The sequence below is a fragment of the Hemitrygon akajei genome, chromosome 6 (genome assembly GCF_048418815.1).
Source record: "Hemitrygon akajei chromosome 6, sHemAka1.3, whole genome shotgun sequence".
NCBI classification, from domain to species: Eukaryota; Metazoa; Chordata; class Chondrichthyes; order Myliobatiformes; family Dasyatidae; genus Hemitrygon; species Hemitrygon akajei.
The window spans coordinates 85593845-85607068 of NC_133129.1; the positions used below are offsets into that span (position 1 = coordinate 85593845).

The 13224-nt window shown below is 41.0% G+C and overlaps 1 protein-coding gene across 5 annotated transcripts in view; it reads left to right on the forward strand.

Moving 5' to 3' along the window:
• chd3 (chromodomain helicase DNA binding protein 3) overlaps window positions 1–13224 on the forward strand; it is a 130066-nt gene that overhangs the window by 72701 nt on the left and 44141 nt on the right. For 4 of the 5 annotated variants that reach the window (XM_073048730.1, XM_073048726.1, XM_073048729.1 and 1 more), the window contains exons 23-30: window positions 1549–1780; window positions 2943–3109; window positions 4364–4541; window positions 6829–6915; window positions 7893–7978; window positions 9478–9611; window positions 9711–9855; window positions 11401–11566. In XM_073048730.1, coding sequence (XP_072904831.1) covers window positions 1549–1780; window positions 2943–3109; window positions 4364–4541; window positions 6829–6915; window positions 7893–7978; window positions 9478–9611; window positions 9711–9855; window positions 11401–11566 — 1195 coding nt within the window. The remainder of the gene's footprint in view (window positions 1–1548; window positions 1781–2942; window positions 3110–4363; window positions 4542–6828; window positions 6916–7892; window positions 7979–9477; window positions 9612–9710; window positions 9856–11400; window positions 11567–13224) is intronic. The other variant, XM_073048728.1, reaches the window with a different exon arrangement.

The window sequence follows — 13224 nt, forward strand, 5'->3', positions numbered from 1 at the left end:
TTAAACAAAACATTGCTGCAGCATCACTCAGTTAGGTATCTGATGGTTGCATAGTGGCTAGCACAGCGTTTTACAGTGTCAGTGACCTGGGTTCAATTCCCACTGCTGCCTGTAAGGAGTTTATACGTTCTCCCCATGGGCATGTGAGTTTCCTCCGAGTGCTCTGATTTCCTCCCACAGTCCAAAGATGTAGCAGATAGTAGGTTAATTAGTCATTGTATATTGTCCCGTGATTAGGTTAAGGTTAAATTGGAGATTGCTGGACAGCACAACTTGAAGGTCCAGAAGGGCCAACTCCATGCTGTATCTCAATAAATAAATAAACAAACAAACAAACATCTCAAGCAGGTAAACTAACTAATCATCACTTGTGATTTGTCCAACAACAGTGTTGTTGTTAGTGAATGTGAATATAACATTGGAGCTGTGCTTAACCACAGTTATGTACGTATGGAGAATAGAGCAGGGAGCTAAAAATACAGCCTTGAGGTGCATTGCATTGATGATCCTACTCCAATATACTCATGTTCTTGTATTCTTAAGCTTAGTTGTGTTGGAAACCACAGATATAGTGAAATAAAAGCCAAGAATTCTGGAAGATCTCAAAACCAGAAACAGGAGAGAAATGGGTTCATTAGACAACGTCTACACTGATCATCAAGTACCCTTCTACCAGTATTTACCAGCACTTGGTCTGTTGCCTCTCGGTCTGGCAATGCAAATGCTCATCCAGATACTTCAACATTGTAAGAGTACTCACTTCCATTACCATCTCAAGCCAGGCTTTTCAGATTGTATCTACCCTCTGAGTGGAAAAAAATCTTCCTCTGATCTTTCTGAACCTCTCACTTCTGTCCTTAAACCTATACCTTAAGACTTCCATTAAGTGGTAACGTTTTCCATTGATTGCCTTATCTATGCCCTCGTAATTTGCATACCTCTAGCCAGAGCACCTCCCTCCCCCCAAGTCACCGCAACTCTCCATGGGTGATGAAGGTTGGTATCCTGTGTAGATTCTTCACTACCTAATCTGCCTATGCTGCCATCTTTAGGATCCTTTGACTTGTACTCTTGTTCCTTAGGCCATATCTTTCACTGTGCATTCCAAACATAATTAGATCAGCAAAAAATGCATTACCTTGCAATTTTCAGAATTAAATTCCATCTGACTTTGCTTGCTCAACTCTGATCTGGTGAATATCGTTGGTAACCTAACACTATCTGCCTCACTATTAACAAATGAGTATGTAGGGCTAGAGGAGGAGTTTGTGTTTTATGTCAATGAATTTTTTTTTATCCTTCTCTATCTTGCTTTTTGTTTGTCCCTATCTGGCTGACCTCTCTCAAAGTCAGGACTGAGGGACTTTTGTTTAGAATTTAGGAAATGAAGCAAAGCTATAAAAATGTACAACTCAAGCACTTTTAAGTACCGTAAGTAGGAATGCAAAATTGAGAGTTTTGTGGCCTCCTAATGACTAATTTTAAAGGCTGTTGTCAATCTGCCGCGCACTTCTTTGGCCCCTGAATTTGCTGCTGTTCGTTCTTCAGGCTTTCAGCAGAGCTCACCGCATCGGCCAGGCAAACAAAGTGATGATCTATCGCTTTGTCACTCGAGCTTCTGTGGAGGAGAGAATAACACAAGTGGCCAAGAGGAAGATGATGCTCACTCATCTGGTTGTGCGACCTGGCCTTGGCTCCAAGACTGGGAGCATGAGCAAGCAGGAGCTGGATGATATACTGAAGTTTGGCACAGAGGAGCTCTTTAAAGGAGATATTGAAGGTAAGTTATCAAAGGAAAATTGACTATTACACAAAGAAGTGGAATTGGCCAGTGGGAAAGGGAGTAGCTGTTCTGCCTCCTAAGAAATTGCTGATTTTCACAGGAATAGAATTTGCAAACAATCATTGTATCAATTTTGTGCAGCATATTTGAAGCATGTACGGTTTCCATATCTCACAGCGAGAACCTGCATGAATAATGGGGGGGTGGGGAATTCCAAAGTTAGTGTAACTTAGAAAATGTTGAAGGGGACAAAAGCTGCCTGAGGGTTTGCAATTGCAATCTGAATTTAAGTTAAACATTCTTACATTCTTTCAGAAAAATCAAAACTAAGGATTCAAAATATAAGTTGTTGCTAATGTATCCAGTAGACAATTCAGAAGAAACATTTTTTATCTACGGAATAATGAAGTGGTTTGAGCTGAGTAGTACTATTACATATAAGTGAAGTGACAAGTGAGAGGGAAGAAAAAATTTACAATGATTCCCTGTGGGATTAGAGAACTTTGTGGTGACCAGCCTTATTTAGAGTATGGAACAGTCACTGGCCATTTGGATCTAGTGATCTGTTTTCATGTGGTAACAGTCTGTATAACTCAATCAGCAAATTAGTAAGAAATGCAAAGGATTGGAGGTAATGGTGAGTTACTTTAAGGTTATTCAAACTATTGAATTTTCTCTTTGGATAACCCATAAGCACAAAAAATTTACAAGGGTTTGTCAGGTCTGGAGGACCTGAGTTATAAAGAAAGATTGAGTAGGTAGGACTGTGTTCCTTGGAATGTAGAAGATTGAGAGGTAATGTCAACGTTTAAGAGAAGCTTGTATAGCAGCAGTATGGAGGGCTATGGTCCCAGAGCAGGTCAATGGGAGTAGGCAGTTTAAATAGTTCAGTATGGACTAGATTGGCCAAAGGGCCTGTTTCTGTGATGTACTTTGCTATGACTCTAGACCAATAGTCCAAGTGTCCTGGTAGTGCTCCAGTAATTTGACTACTGTATGATGTAGTTCATGTACGTCTTGATAAAATGGAGAAATGAAGGAACCTTCGAGGCATCTGTACCCTCATAAACTATATCCACATTACCCCAGGTGCGTCGCTGCTCTGTGTATGTGTGAGAAGGTTTGTAGTTCCTACCTTTTCTTTCCAATATGTTTTTAGGTGATAACCGAGACGAGGATAGTAGTGTCATTCATTATGATGGGGCTGCCATTGACCGACTGCTGGATAGGAACCAAGATGCTACAGATGACACCGATATCCAAAGCATGAATGAATACCTGACCTCCTTCAAGGTGGCTCAGTATGTTGTCCGTGAGGAGGACAAGGTAAGAGTGGCTAATGGAGTGAGGGGTGATAATTCAGAAATTACATGGGAAATTTAAAATCTAAAATTATATATTTCTGACTATATTAGTGGTGTCAGCAGTACTGCTTCATGGTGGAGTTTGTAATACTCTGACATTCGGGCTCATAATTTCTCTTGCCTTGTCTCTTCCCAGTGCATGGGATATTTGTACCCAGCCCCCTGATTTTTAGGTACAGATTAACATGAGTTCACAGGACAAAGTAGGAAACTATTCTGCCAAACAGTCTGCATGAGTTGATCATTCTTCTTTCCTTCACCTCACCCTTTCATTACTATACTTTTCCTTGTTTGGAGCTATGCTGTGAGGAAGAGGACAACTAACATTTCAGTTTGGGATACATCATTAGATCAGCTTAGGTTTTGATTTCTAGCAAAGGTTTTTTTTATTTTTATAGTTCATATTTATGTAGGTTAGGGTCTTAAATTAGTCTAAATTGGTATATACTCAAAAGTTCTACTGACAGCTAGGAAATCTGTACTATTTGGTTGTGCCACTGGACACCTTAGTTTCTCTTGGTTTCTTACTTTACCTGCAGCAGAAGAATGTATTTGAGTTTTCACTGTGGAATCTGGTGCTGGAACTTGCCTTTCACATGTGTCAGACTGAGAACAGATTTGACCATAATTCTGTGCAACATCTGCCCCACCATCTCTGGCTTTTCAATTCTTAAAACAAAATGCCTTGTGCCATTTCCATTTTATTGAAATCTTGTTAATCTCATGCAACCTCTTCTTCCTGGGTCTCTTAGTTCTACTGACCCACTTAAGTTCTCAATTCACATGCTTTCCTATTTTTCCTGCCAATATGCATTACATTGAGATTATTTTGCTACTTACATGCTCTTTCCAAGAGTCAAATGTTAGAGATCCTCTTAAGTCTGTATACAGGCAACTCCCACATTATGAAAGGGAGGCTCCATTTTCAGAACAGTCCGTTTTGTGATATTCCATAACACAAAGCCATATCATCTGCACATGCGCTAAGCAACGTGAGCTGGAAATAAAAATTGCCACTCAAAATTCCCATGAGATGAGTTTTCTTCCATGACTCAGATTTTTGAGTAGTGATTAGTGAGTTCTGCAAGGACTGATTTCTGTTACTTGAATGTCCTTAACATGGCGTTCACCTATGCAAGTTGTTCCCATGCAGCCGCTTTTGATAGCTGGTCTTTGGTGCAGTATTGCAATGGAGATTATTTTTGTGTGCCTGCAGGAAGAGGAGATTGAGAGAGAAATTATCAAACAAGAAGAGAATGTCGATCCTGATTACTGGGAAAAGTTGCTGCGTCACCACTATGAGCAGCAACAAGAGGACTTGGCACGGAACCTGGGCAAGGGCAAGCGGGTCCGCAAGCAGGTCAACTACAATGATGCTGCCCAAGAGGATCAAGGTAATCAGCGTTGTGGTTTGATTTTACCATCTAGTGACTTCTCTGTATAGAACATTATTTGAAGGGAGTCCTGAGACTAGTTGGTTAGAAGTTAAGAATCCTTACCTGCATGTATATAACTCTGACTGGAAGCTATGGCTGAAATCATTTGTAAACTACAGGCCTGTTGCCATTCATATATGACAATTTTGTAACCTATGAGGAACTTATCATTTGGCCATTGGTGCCTGTCCCTTACTGACTGCTTCATTATCACATTTTTCTTATTTTTTTAAAACATTTTTCTTTCCTTTATAAATCCACTTCTGATTATATTCTGTTTGGACATTTTATAATCATTGTTTTCCCCATTTCCTTGCTCCTTTGCTGTTGATCTTAAATGATGATAAACATTTAGTGCCCATTCAGTACTTTGAGATACAGGAGGTACCTAATAAAGTGACCATTGAGTGTATATCACCAACTCGTTGATCCCCATTTATTTTTATCAAAGCATCCTATGGAATTCTTAACAGCCGTATGGGATGATTGTTCTAATGTACCCAGTTTCTTGAATCTTTTCTCACAACAAAAGCTGTAGAATCATTCTTTTTGTAAAGAACCTGATAGTAAAAGAGCTTCAGAGGACAACCTGCTTTCTGTAATTTTATTTAACATTGTGATGGATATTTCCATGGTTAGGGATGGGTCCAGTTTTCATCTCAATGCAGATGGTATGTTTTGCACCCCTTTGACCTTTGTAAGGGCATGTCTTAAAAACCATGATGCTAGGAAATGTTAGTAAGAAAATGGGTCTCAGTCGGACTGCAGGCTTCTATATCATTAGTGAAAACGATGTTCATTTGATGTTGCGGTGTTCTGCAAACTTGGCAATTGCAGCTCTTGGGACAGTACACACCAAATCATGCTAATTTAATACACGTTATAATGAAATATTTCCACTTATTTGCACATTTTCATATGGTTACTTTCACACTAGGTATTTTGCTTTTTATATTTACCCTTGTGCATCTCCTTAGCAGCTTTGATTTCTTTTCTGTAGCAAAATCCCTGGTACTAAATGACGGAGTGAGTTATTCCAACTCTCTTGTGTACCTACATCTCATTTCCAGTTTTCTTTGGCCTCTCAAATCATTGTTCTGAAATTCTGGCACTTTGGGTTTCCATAATTTTAATTGAAAACCATTCTTTTAGATCAGAGGTTCCAAAACCTGGGGTCCTCAGACCCTTTGGTTAATGGTAGGGGTCCGTGGCATTAAAAAGATTGAGAACTGCTGCTTTAGATGCTAAGAATTCAGTCCCTAAAACTCCTTGCCTTTTGAGCATTGTCTCTTCAACATGCTGGCTGTTGACTGTGACGGGGGGAAAAAATTAAAAACTGCAAATATTGAAAATTTGAAATTAAACCATAAGTAGTGTTAGTACTGAACAAGTCATACCACATTTTGTGAGGAGTATAAGTACAATGGTAACAAAACAGTTGGGTGTTTTTTTAAAAAAAAAACCTTTTTGGACATACCTATGTCACAAACTCTTTACAAAGACAAGTTATTTACTTGTATGCTATTGACAATTGAATCATTCGTGCGAAACAAGTTAGCTAACTTGTCCAGTCCATTTTTGGTGGCTCTTCCTTGCTGAAGTGAAATAATGTTCAAACTAAATATAGAGCAGTGTACAGACTCAGTGCAGGTGACAACTGTTCAAATTCACTTTGTCTTTCCCTAGGCCATTATTATTGCCTAGCAGATCTTGGAAGGAGAGTGAATCCATGTAGTGTTTTTTTTTCCCCCAGTGGTTGGTTTAAAGCTAATCACATCAAGGTAACCACTTGCACTACCTGTTATTGGTGTTCCTCTAATGAGCAGTGTGGGACCAAGCAAGAAACTCCTAGATCTGTGTCAACCATCAACTTTTTTTTATACATATGTACTATCAGATGGTGCTGCACTGTGGAGACCCGAGTTATTTGCTAATTCCTCTTCAACCTTTTGTGTAATTCTAGTTGTATCTTAATTCTGTGCATCACCATGTTCAGATGAACTCCTGACCATTCTTGCAAGTGCTTTGGTACAGAAGTGGAATTGAATATATTCGGCCTATCTGATCAACCTGTATCTCCTCCTTGATCTCAATCTTTGTCTTGAAGGAGCATTAATGAGCATGACACACCTAAACTGAGGGAGTGCAGGCAATCATGTGTACTGAGAAAAAGCAAGTAACAATTTGAGAAGACAAATAATAAACAAGGTTTTCTTTTTTTTTGATCTTTTTTTGTCTGCTGCAGACTGGCAGGATGATGTTTCAGACAACCAATCAGAATATTCAGTAGGCTCGGAGGAAGAGGACGAAGACTTTGATGAAAGGCCTGAAGGTCTCTCTTTACGTTTTGTTCCTCAGTTTGGATCAGCAATCTGTACTTTATTTTTGTCCGAGGTTCAGCAGGTAGTAGAGATGGTCAGATGGAATTTTACGACAGTAAGATTGTATTAGATTGACTGTGGAAAGGATGGGCAGTGGGTCTGTCAGAATCAGATTATCTTGACTTAGATTATGTGAAATTTGTTGTTTTGCAGTAGCAGTACAGTGCAAAAGCAAAAAATTACTATAAATTACAAAACAAATAGTGCGAAAAAGAAAGGAATACTGAGGTAGTACTCATGGACCATTCAGAAATCTGATGGCAGAGGGGAAGAAGCTGTTCCTGAATTATTGAGTGTGTGTCTTCAGGCTTCTGTACCTCCTCCCCAATGAAAGTAACAATAAGAGGGCAACGGCTTGAATGGTGTGGGTCTGTACTAATGGCTCCTTGCGCCTTCTTGAGGCACTGCCTCTTGATGTCCTTGATGGTGGGGAGGGTTGTGCCCATGATGGTACTGGCCAAGTCTACAACTGTCTGCAGCCTCTTATGATCCTTTACAACCTGCTATGGAGATTCCAATATAATGGAGCCAGTCAGAATGCTCTCCACATTACACCTATAGAAAACTACAAGAGTCTTTGGTGACATACCAAATGTCCTCAGACTATATGAATCTGGACCCTGTGTGCAGACTTAGATCCATGCAGATGCCTATTCTGTGTGCTGCATTGGGACTGTTTGTCACTAGTGCATGCCCTTCGGGTAACAGAGAGTCTGACTGTTAATGCTGCAGATGGACCATGTGGACCCTACATGCTGGGTAAGGATTATGTAGGGAGTATGAACCCTATATGCTACAAAGGAATTGTATATAGATGTGTTTTGGAGACTGCATGTAGGTTGAACTTGCACTGTTTGCTTAACGAGACACACAAAAGCAGGCAATATCAAAGTCTTTCTGTAAATGTTTTCCCTTTTCTACCTTTAAGGCCGCCGACAGTCTAAGCGTCAGCTCCGAGGGGAGAAGGACAAACCACTTCCACCACTGCTGGCTCGAGTGGGTGGGAACATTGAGGTAACTGTGATCAGTAGTGGTTGTTATGAGAAATGGGAGACAATCCCTTGCCCTCCCCTGGACAGTTTATTCCCATTCTACTGCCACCTGTAAATAGTCAGCACAGATATAGTGGGCCAGGTGACAGCCACTTGTGCTAAAAGTTTCAGTTAACTTGCATTGCATATTGAACAGGTTAGGGTAATGGAGAAGCAGAGTCTTTGGGTTTCTAAATTTATCTTGGATGTGAACTGCATTTCCCTCTGTTTGCATGATATGTAGCAACTTCATTAATAGCACAAAGGAAGGTCACTAATCTGTTCTGGCTCTCCACAACTTCAGACATAACATTGATAACATGAAAATTTCTGTTATTTGACAGTAATAGAGATGGGGGCACAAGAGTAATTGAACAAAAATGTAAAATGTAGGACCTGAAAAAGCCTGATAAAGACCTTCAGTGTCTTCAGCATCACCTTGTCACAAGAAGTAGAGTGGCCAGTCTGCAGGAAAGAAGTGTCTTCAGCATTTTCCCTTGGATTCTGATATGCAGCCTGAAGGATAATTAAATTCAGACCTGCCTAGGGCAGGTTTACCAAATTGTATATTGTAGCTCAAAAAGCTTCACCTGAGCAGTCATTATACATGAAAATATATGCTCAGTATATCACATTATGCATGAGCTTATGTCTTCTCAGTTGTGCTTTGGAGCTATGTCAGTATTTCTAAGGCTTTCATTACCATCACTGAACCACGGACTGAGTGAAAGTGAAATGATATGGAGTAGCTATCGCTATTGGTAGTGTAAATCAGATTGGCCATTATGAGTGTTAGATGTGTGTGAGTGAAGTAGAATGGTGAGGTGGATAAGAGAGAAAGAAAGAGATGGATAGGTGATTAATATAGTGGTCTTCCTTGAATTGTTGCCAAGTGATGATAGCCTTACTCATGGGAATTAGTCACTGACTTGACTGTCTTGATTTCCTAGAAGAGGTCTTGAGTCTCGGCCTCTTCTCTCATACCAGACAAACATTAAAACTGTGAGTGCATTCCCCAAGCAGATTAAAGTGCATCTGTCTTGAAATCCACCACAGCACAATCGTGGCGAGTGAGAGTGACACTGTCAGTGACTATTTAATGACCACCTTTGGCTTTACTGATGGCAGAATCTTGGACTTGGTTCATTGAGCATATCTTGGACAAGAAAGGCAAATAACTGAGGGAGGGATGCCACGGCCTGGTCCTACACTTGACCAGGAAAGTTCTGTTTTAATCTCTGGTAACAGACAGACCTCAAATCTCCTGGGGTGCAACAGAATTGTTTTTCCAGCCCTTGAGCAGGTATGGGCAGAATCTGTTGAAAAAGAGAAGGGACTGGGTTGTAGAATAGTGAAGAGTTTATGCTGGGTTTTCAACTATGGGCAGCAGCAGATGCCATTTAAACAGGTTGATTGACTGTCCACCTCCAAGGCTAAAATGTCCATCCTTTGTCTTTGTCTTTATTCCCCTTCTCACGACAGGTGTTAGGATTTAACACTCGGCAGAGGAAGGCTTTCTTAAATGCAGTGATGCGATGGGGGATGCCGCCTCAGGATGCTTTCAACTCTCAATGGCTGGTCAGGGACCTCCGTGGCAAGAGCGAGAAGGAGTTCAAGTACGTTATCCTTTTATTTCACATTGGAAACTTTCCTGTTGTGAATTTTAAAAACAAAACATTATTTGAGCATTCTAAGATCATTGTATTTGTTTGTAGGGCCTACGTGTCCCTGTTCATGAGGCATTTGTGTGAACCTGGAGCTGATGGTGCTGAAACATTTGCAGATGGAGTACCTCGTGAGGGTCTCTCAAGGCAGCAAGTCCTGACCAGAATAGGTGTCATGTCACTGGTGAAAAAGAAGGTAAGACCCCATGAGAGAATCCACATGAGGAGTAGAGTGTAGGAATCAATATGATAAGTAGTGTTAGGGTTAGTGTATTGCTTTACAGTGCTAGCTTTCATCAACCAGGTTTCAATTCCTGCCACTGTCTGTAAGAAGTTTGTATGTTCTCCCTGTGACTGCATGGATTTCCTCCAAGGACATATGGGTTCCAACGACTTATGGATTAGGGTTAGTGAGTTGTCGGCATGCTACGTGGTGCCGGGTCACTGGTGGCACTGACACCAATCAGCGTGAAGTGCTTTGAATGGCTGATAATGGCACATATCAGAAACTCCATTCCTGCCACTTTGGACTCATCAATATGTTTATCAATAAAACCACTGCGGCTTAGCAGTGGAAATTGCGAGCAGTTTCAAACTTATAGGAGTGCACATTACACACAACTCTCACTAACACCTTTACTTTCTGAGGACATTGATGTGCAAAGCCAGCTCTCTTCAATAATCATGTCATTTTACAGATACAGAGTAGAGAGCATCCTAACATGACTGCTTGGTACGAAGCTGAACTGTGGAAGACAGGAGGGCTCTACAATGGGTAGTCATAACTGCCCAAAACATCACCGACATTATTGAAGTGTCTAAGTGCATTGTTCAGAAGAATTAAATGTTAATCACAGTAGCACAGCGGTGGGCACGATGCTATTACAGCTCTGGGTGTCAGAGTTCAGAGTGCAGTCCCATCTCCATCTGTAAGGGGTTTGTATGTTTTAATCATGACTGCATGGATTTCCTCCAGGTGCTTTGGTTTCCTCCAGAGTCCAAAGATGTACCAGTTAGTAGTCCAATTGGTCATTGTAAATTGGCCTGTGATTAGACTGGGGTTAAATCTGTAGGTTGCTGGGCAGCATGGCTCAGTGGGTCAGAAGGACCTGGTCCGCACTGTATCTCTAAACAAGTAATTATATCTTGGCAGTGTTGTATGCAAACCTTTCCTAAGCCAGAAATAGTGCTGAAGGCAATAGATTGCATCCTCCGAATACAAAATATTGATGAGGCCATTTTGACATACTGCTAAATGAAACCTTTCCTCTGCCTGGGTCAGTGGTAGGGCCAGCCAAGTTATTTGTCTTCTCAGATGCACGGCCAGTTGTGAGTTCTTGTCATGGTGAGTGGACAAATTCAATGAAGTAATTCTGGTCATTTGTAACTTGGGAAAACTAGACCTTGTCATTAAGTATATCCAAACTAGTCCATAAGGACTTACCAAATATTTGAACTTGCATGTATTTATAGTTCCTTGCTGAATTAACTCTGGGTACGGAGCAGTTAAAGGTGGGCAGAATATACTACTTGCTCATGTCGCTCATGACCCAGAGTAACGAGGAAACTTCTGGTTACTTTGACACCCGACAATATGAGCAAGGACATCGCAATGTAGTTTATTATTGTTGTCCTGCCCTTTCATGCTTTTCTATCCTGATTGGACTGTCCCCAGTGCATGGTGACTGTGATGGGATTGCTGGAGGTTAGAGCACTCGTATCTTATTTGTTTTGGCACTAGGTGCAGGAATTTGAACACATCAACGGGAAGTGGAGCATGCCAGAGTTCATGCCAGACATCAGTGCTGATTCCAAGAAATCATCCAGAGCCTCATCTCCGCTAGTAAAGACAGCAACAACAACCCCGGAGCCCAGCTGCAGCAACACTCCCTGCACTTCAAAACCAGGTATTGGCAGATTGGACATATGGAAGACAGTGTTCTGGTATACATTAATACATTGTATGTACATGAATGCAATTTCCAAGTCAAAACTGACACTGTGTGTGGCTCTGTGGCTTAGAAGGGAAAGGGGGAGAAGAGGGAGTGCAGTGGTGATAGCAGATACAATAATTAGAAGAGCAGGCAGGAGATTCTATGGAGTCAAAGAGACACTGGGTTGGTATTTGCCTCACAGGTACCAGGGTCAGGGACGCTTTGAATCAGGTCCACAGTATTCTCAAGGGGGATGGTGAGCGGCTAGAAGTTGTGATGCTTATTGGTACAGATGACATAAGTAGGAAAAGGGATGCAGTCCTGAAGGAAGAATATTGGGAAGTAGGTAGAAAATTGGAGGATCATTGGGATCTCTTATGGTTAAGAGATAACCTATACAAGGAATAGTTGCACCTGAACTTAAGGGGACCAATATCCTTATGGGCAGATTTGCTGGAGCTTTTAGGGAGGGTTTAAACTAATCTGGGAGGTGAATAGGAACCAGAATGATAGGGCAAAGGATGGGACATTTGGTATACCAGTAGGTGCATTGTTTAGTGAAACTGTGAGGAAGCATAGGCAGCTAATAGGCCAAAATTGTATTCAGTTAGGGTGGGTCAAAGTGTGTCTAAACTAGATAGTGGGGGGGAGGGGTTGAACAGTTTGGAAAAGTGAGGATAAGACTCCCGAATAAATTCATTTTCCTGCAGGCATACCCAGCAAGTCTATAGTTACTATTCTAAGTATTTGCAGAATAGCCTACAAAATTAATCTCAGGGTTGTATCTGGTGACTCGTATGTACTTTGAGAATAAAGTTTGCTTGGAACTTTTAATAAAAAGACAAAGTTTAAGCAAAAAGATAAGAATTTCACTTCCAATAACATGGAGGCAAAATTGAAAAGGGTGATGAATACTCAACTGAAGGTGTTATACTTGAATGCATGGAGTATATGGAATAAAGTAGATGTCATGGTAGCACAGTTAGAAATTGGCAGGAACACTGAGTTATGGCTGAAACTTGTCAACTATTGAAACCCCTAGATAGAGTGATGGAGAGGATTTCTCCTTTATTGAGGTAGTCTAGGACCAGAGGGCACTGCCTCAGAATACAAGGGCATCCCTTTAAAACAGAGGTGAGGAAGAACTCCTTTAGCCAGAGGGCTGTGGAGGCCAAGTCATTGCATGTATTTAAAGCAGTAGTTGATTGGTTCTTGTTTAGTAAAGGTATCAAAGGTTACGGGGAGAAGGCAGGAGAATGGAGTTGAAAGGTATAATACATCAGCCATGATGGAATGGGGGAGTAGACTTGATGGGCCAAATGGCCTAATTCTCCTCCTATGTCTTGTGGTCTTAAAACTAAATTAAAGACAGCAACATTGCTTTCTACGCACCAGGTGCAGAAGATACCATGCACATGTAATATTAACAGCCAGCAAGTCAGATGGAGAATAATGTCTTTATTGAACACATTGTTTAATCATTTACAGTCCAGACTTGAAAAAGTATGTGAACCCTTGTATTTAATAACTGGTAGAGCCTCCTTTAGCAGCAATAACCTCCACCAAACGTGTCCTGTAGCTGCTGATCAGACTTAAACAAAGGCAAGGAGGAATTTTAGACTGTTCCTCCA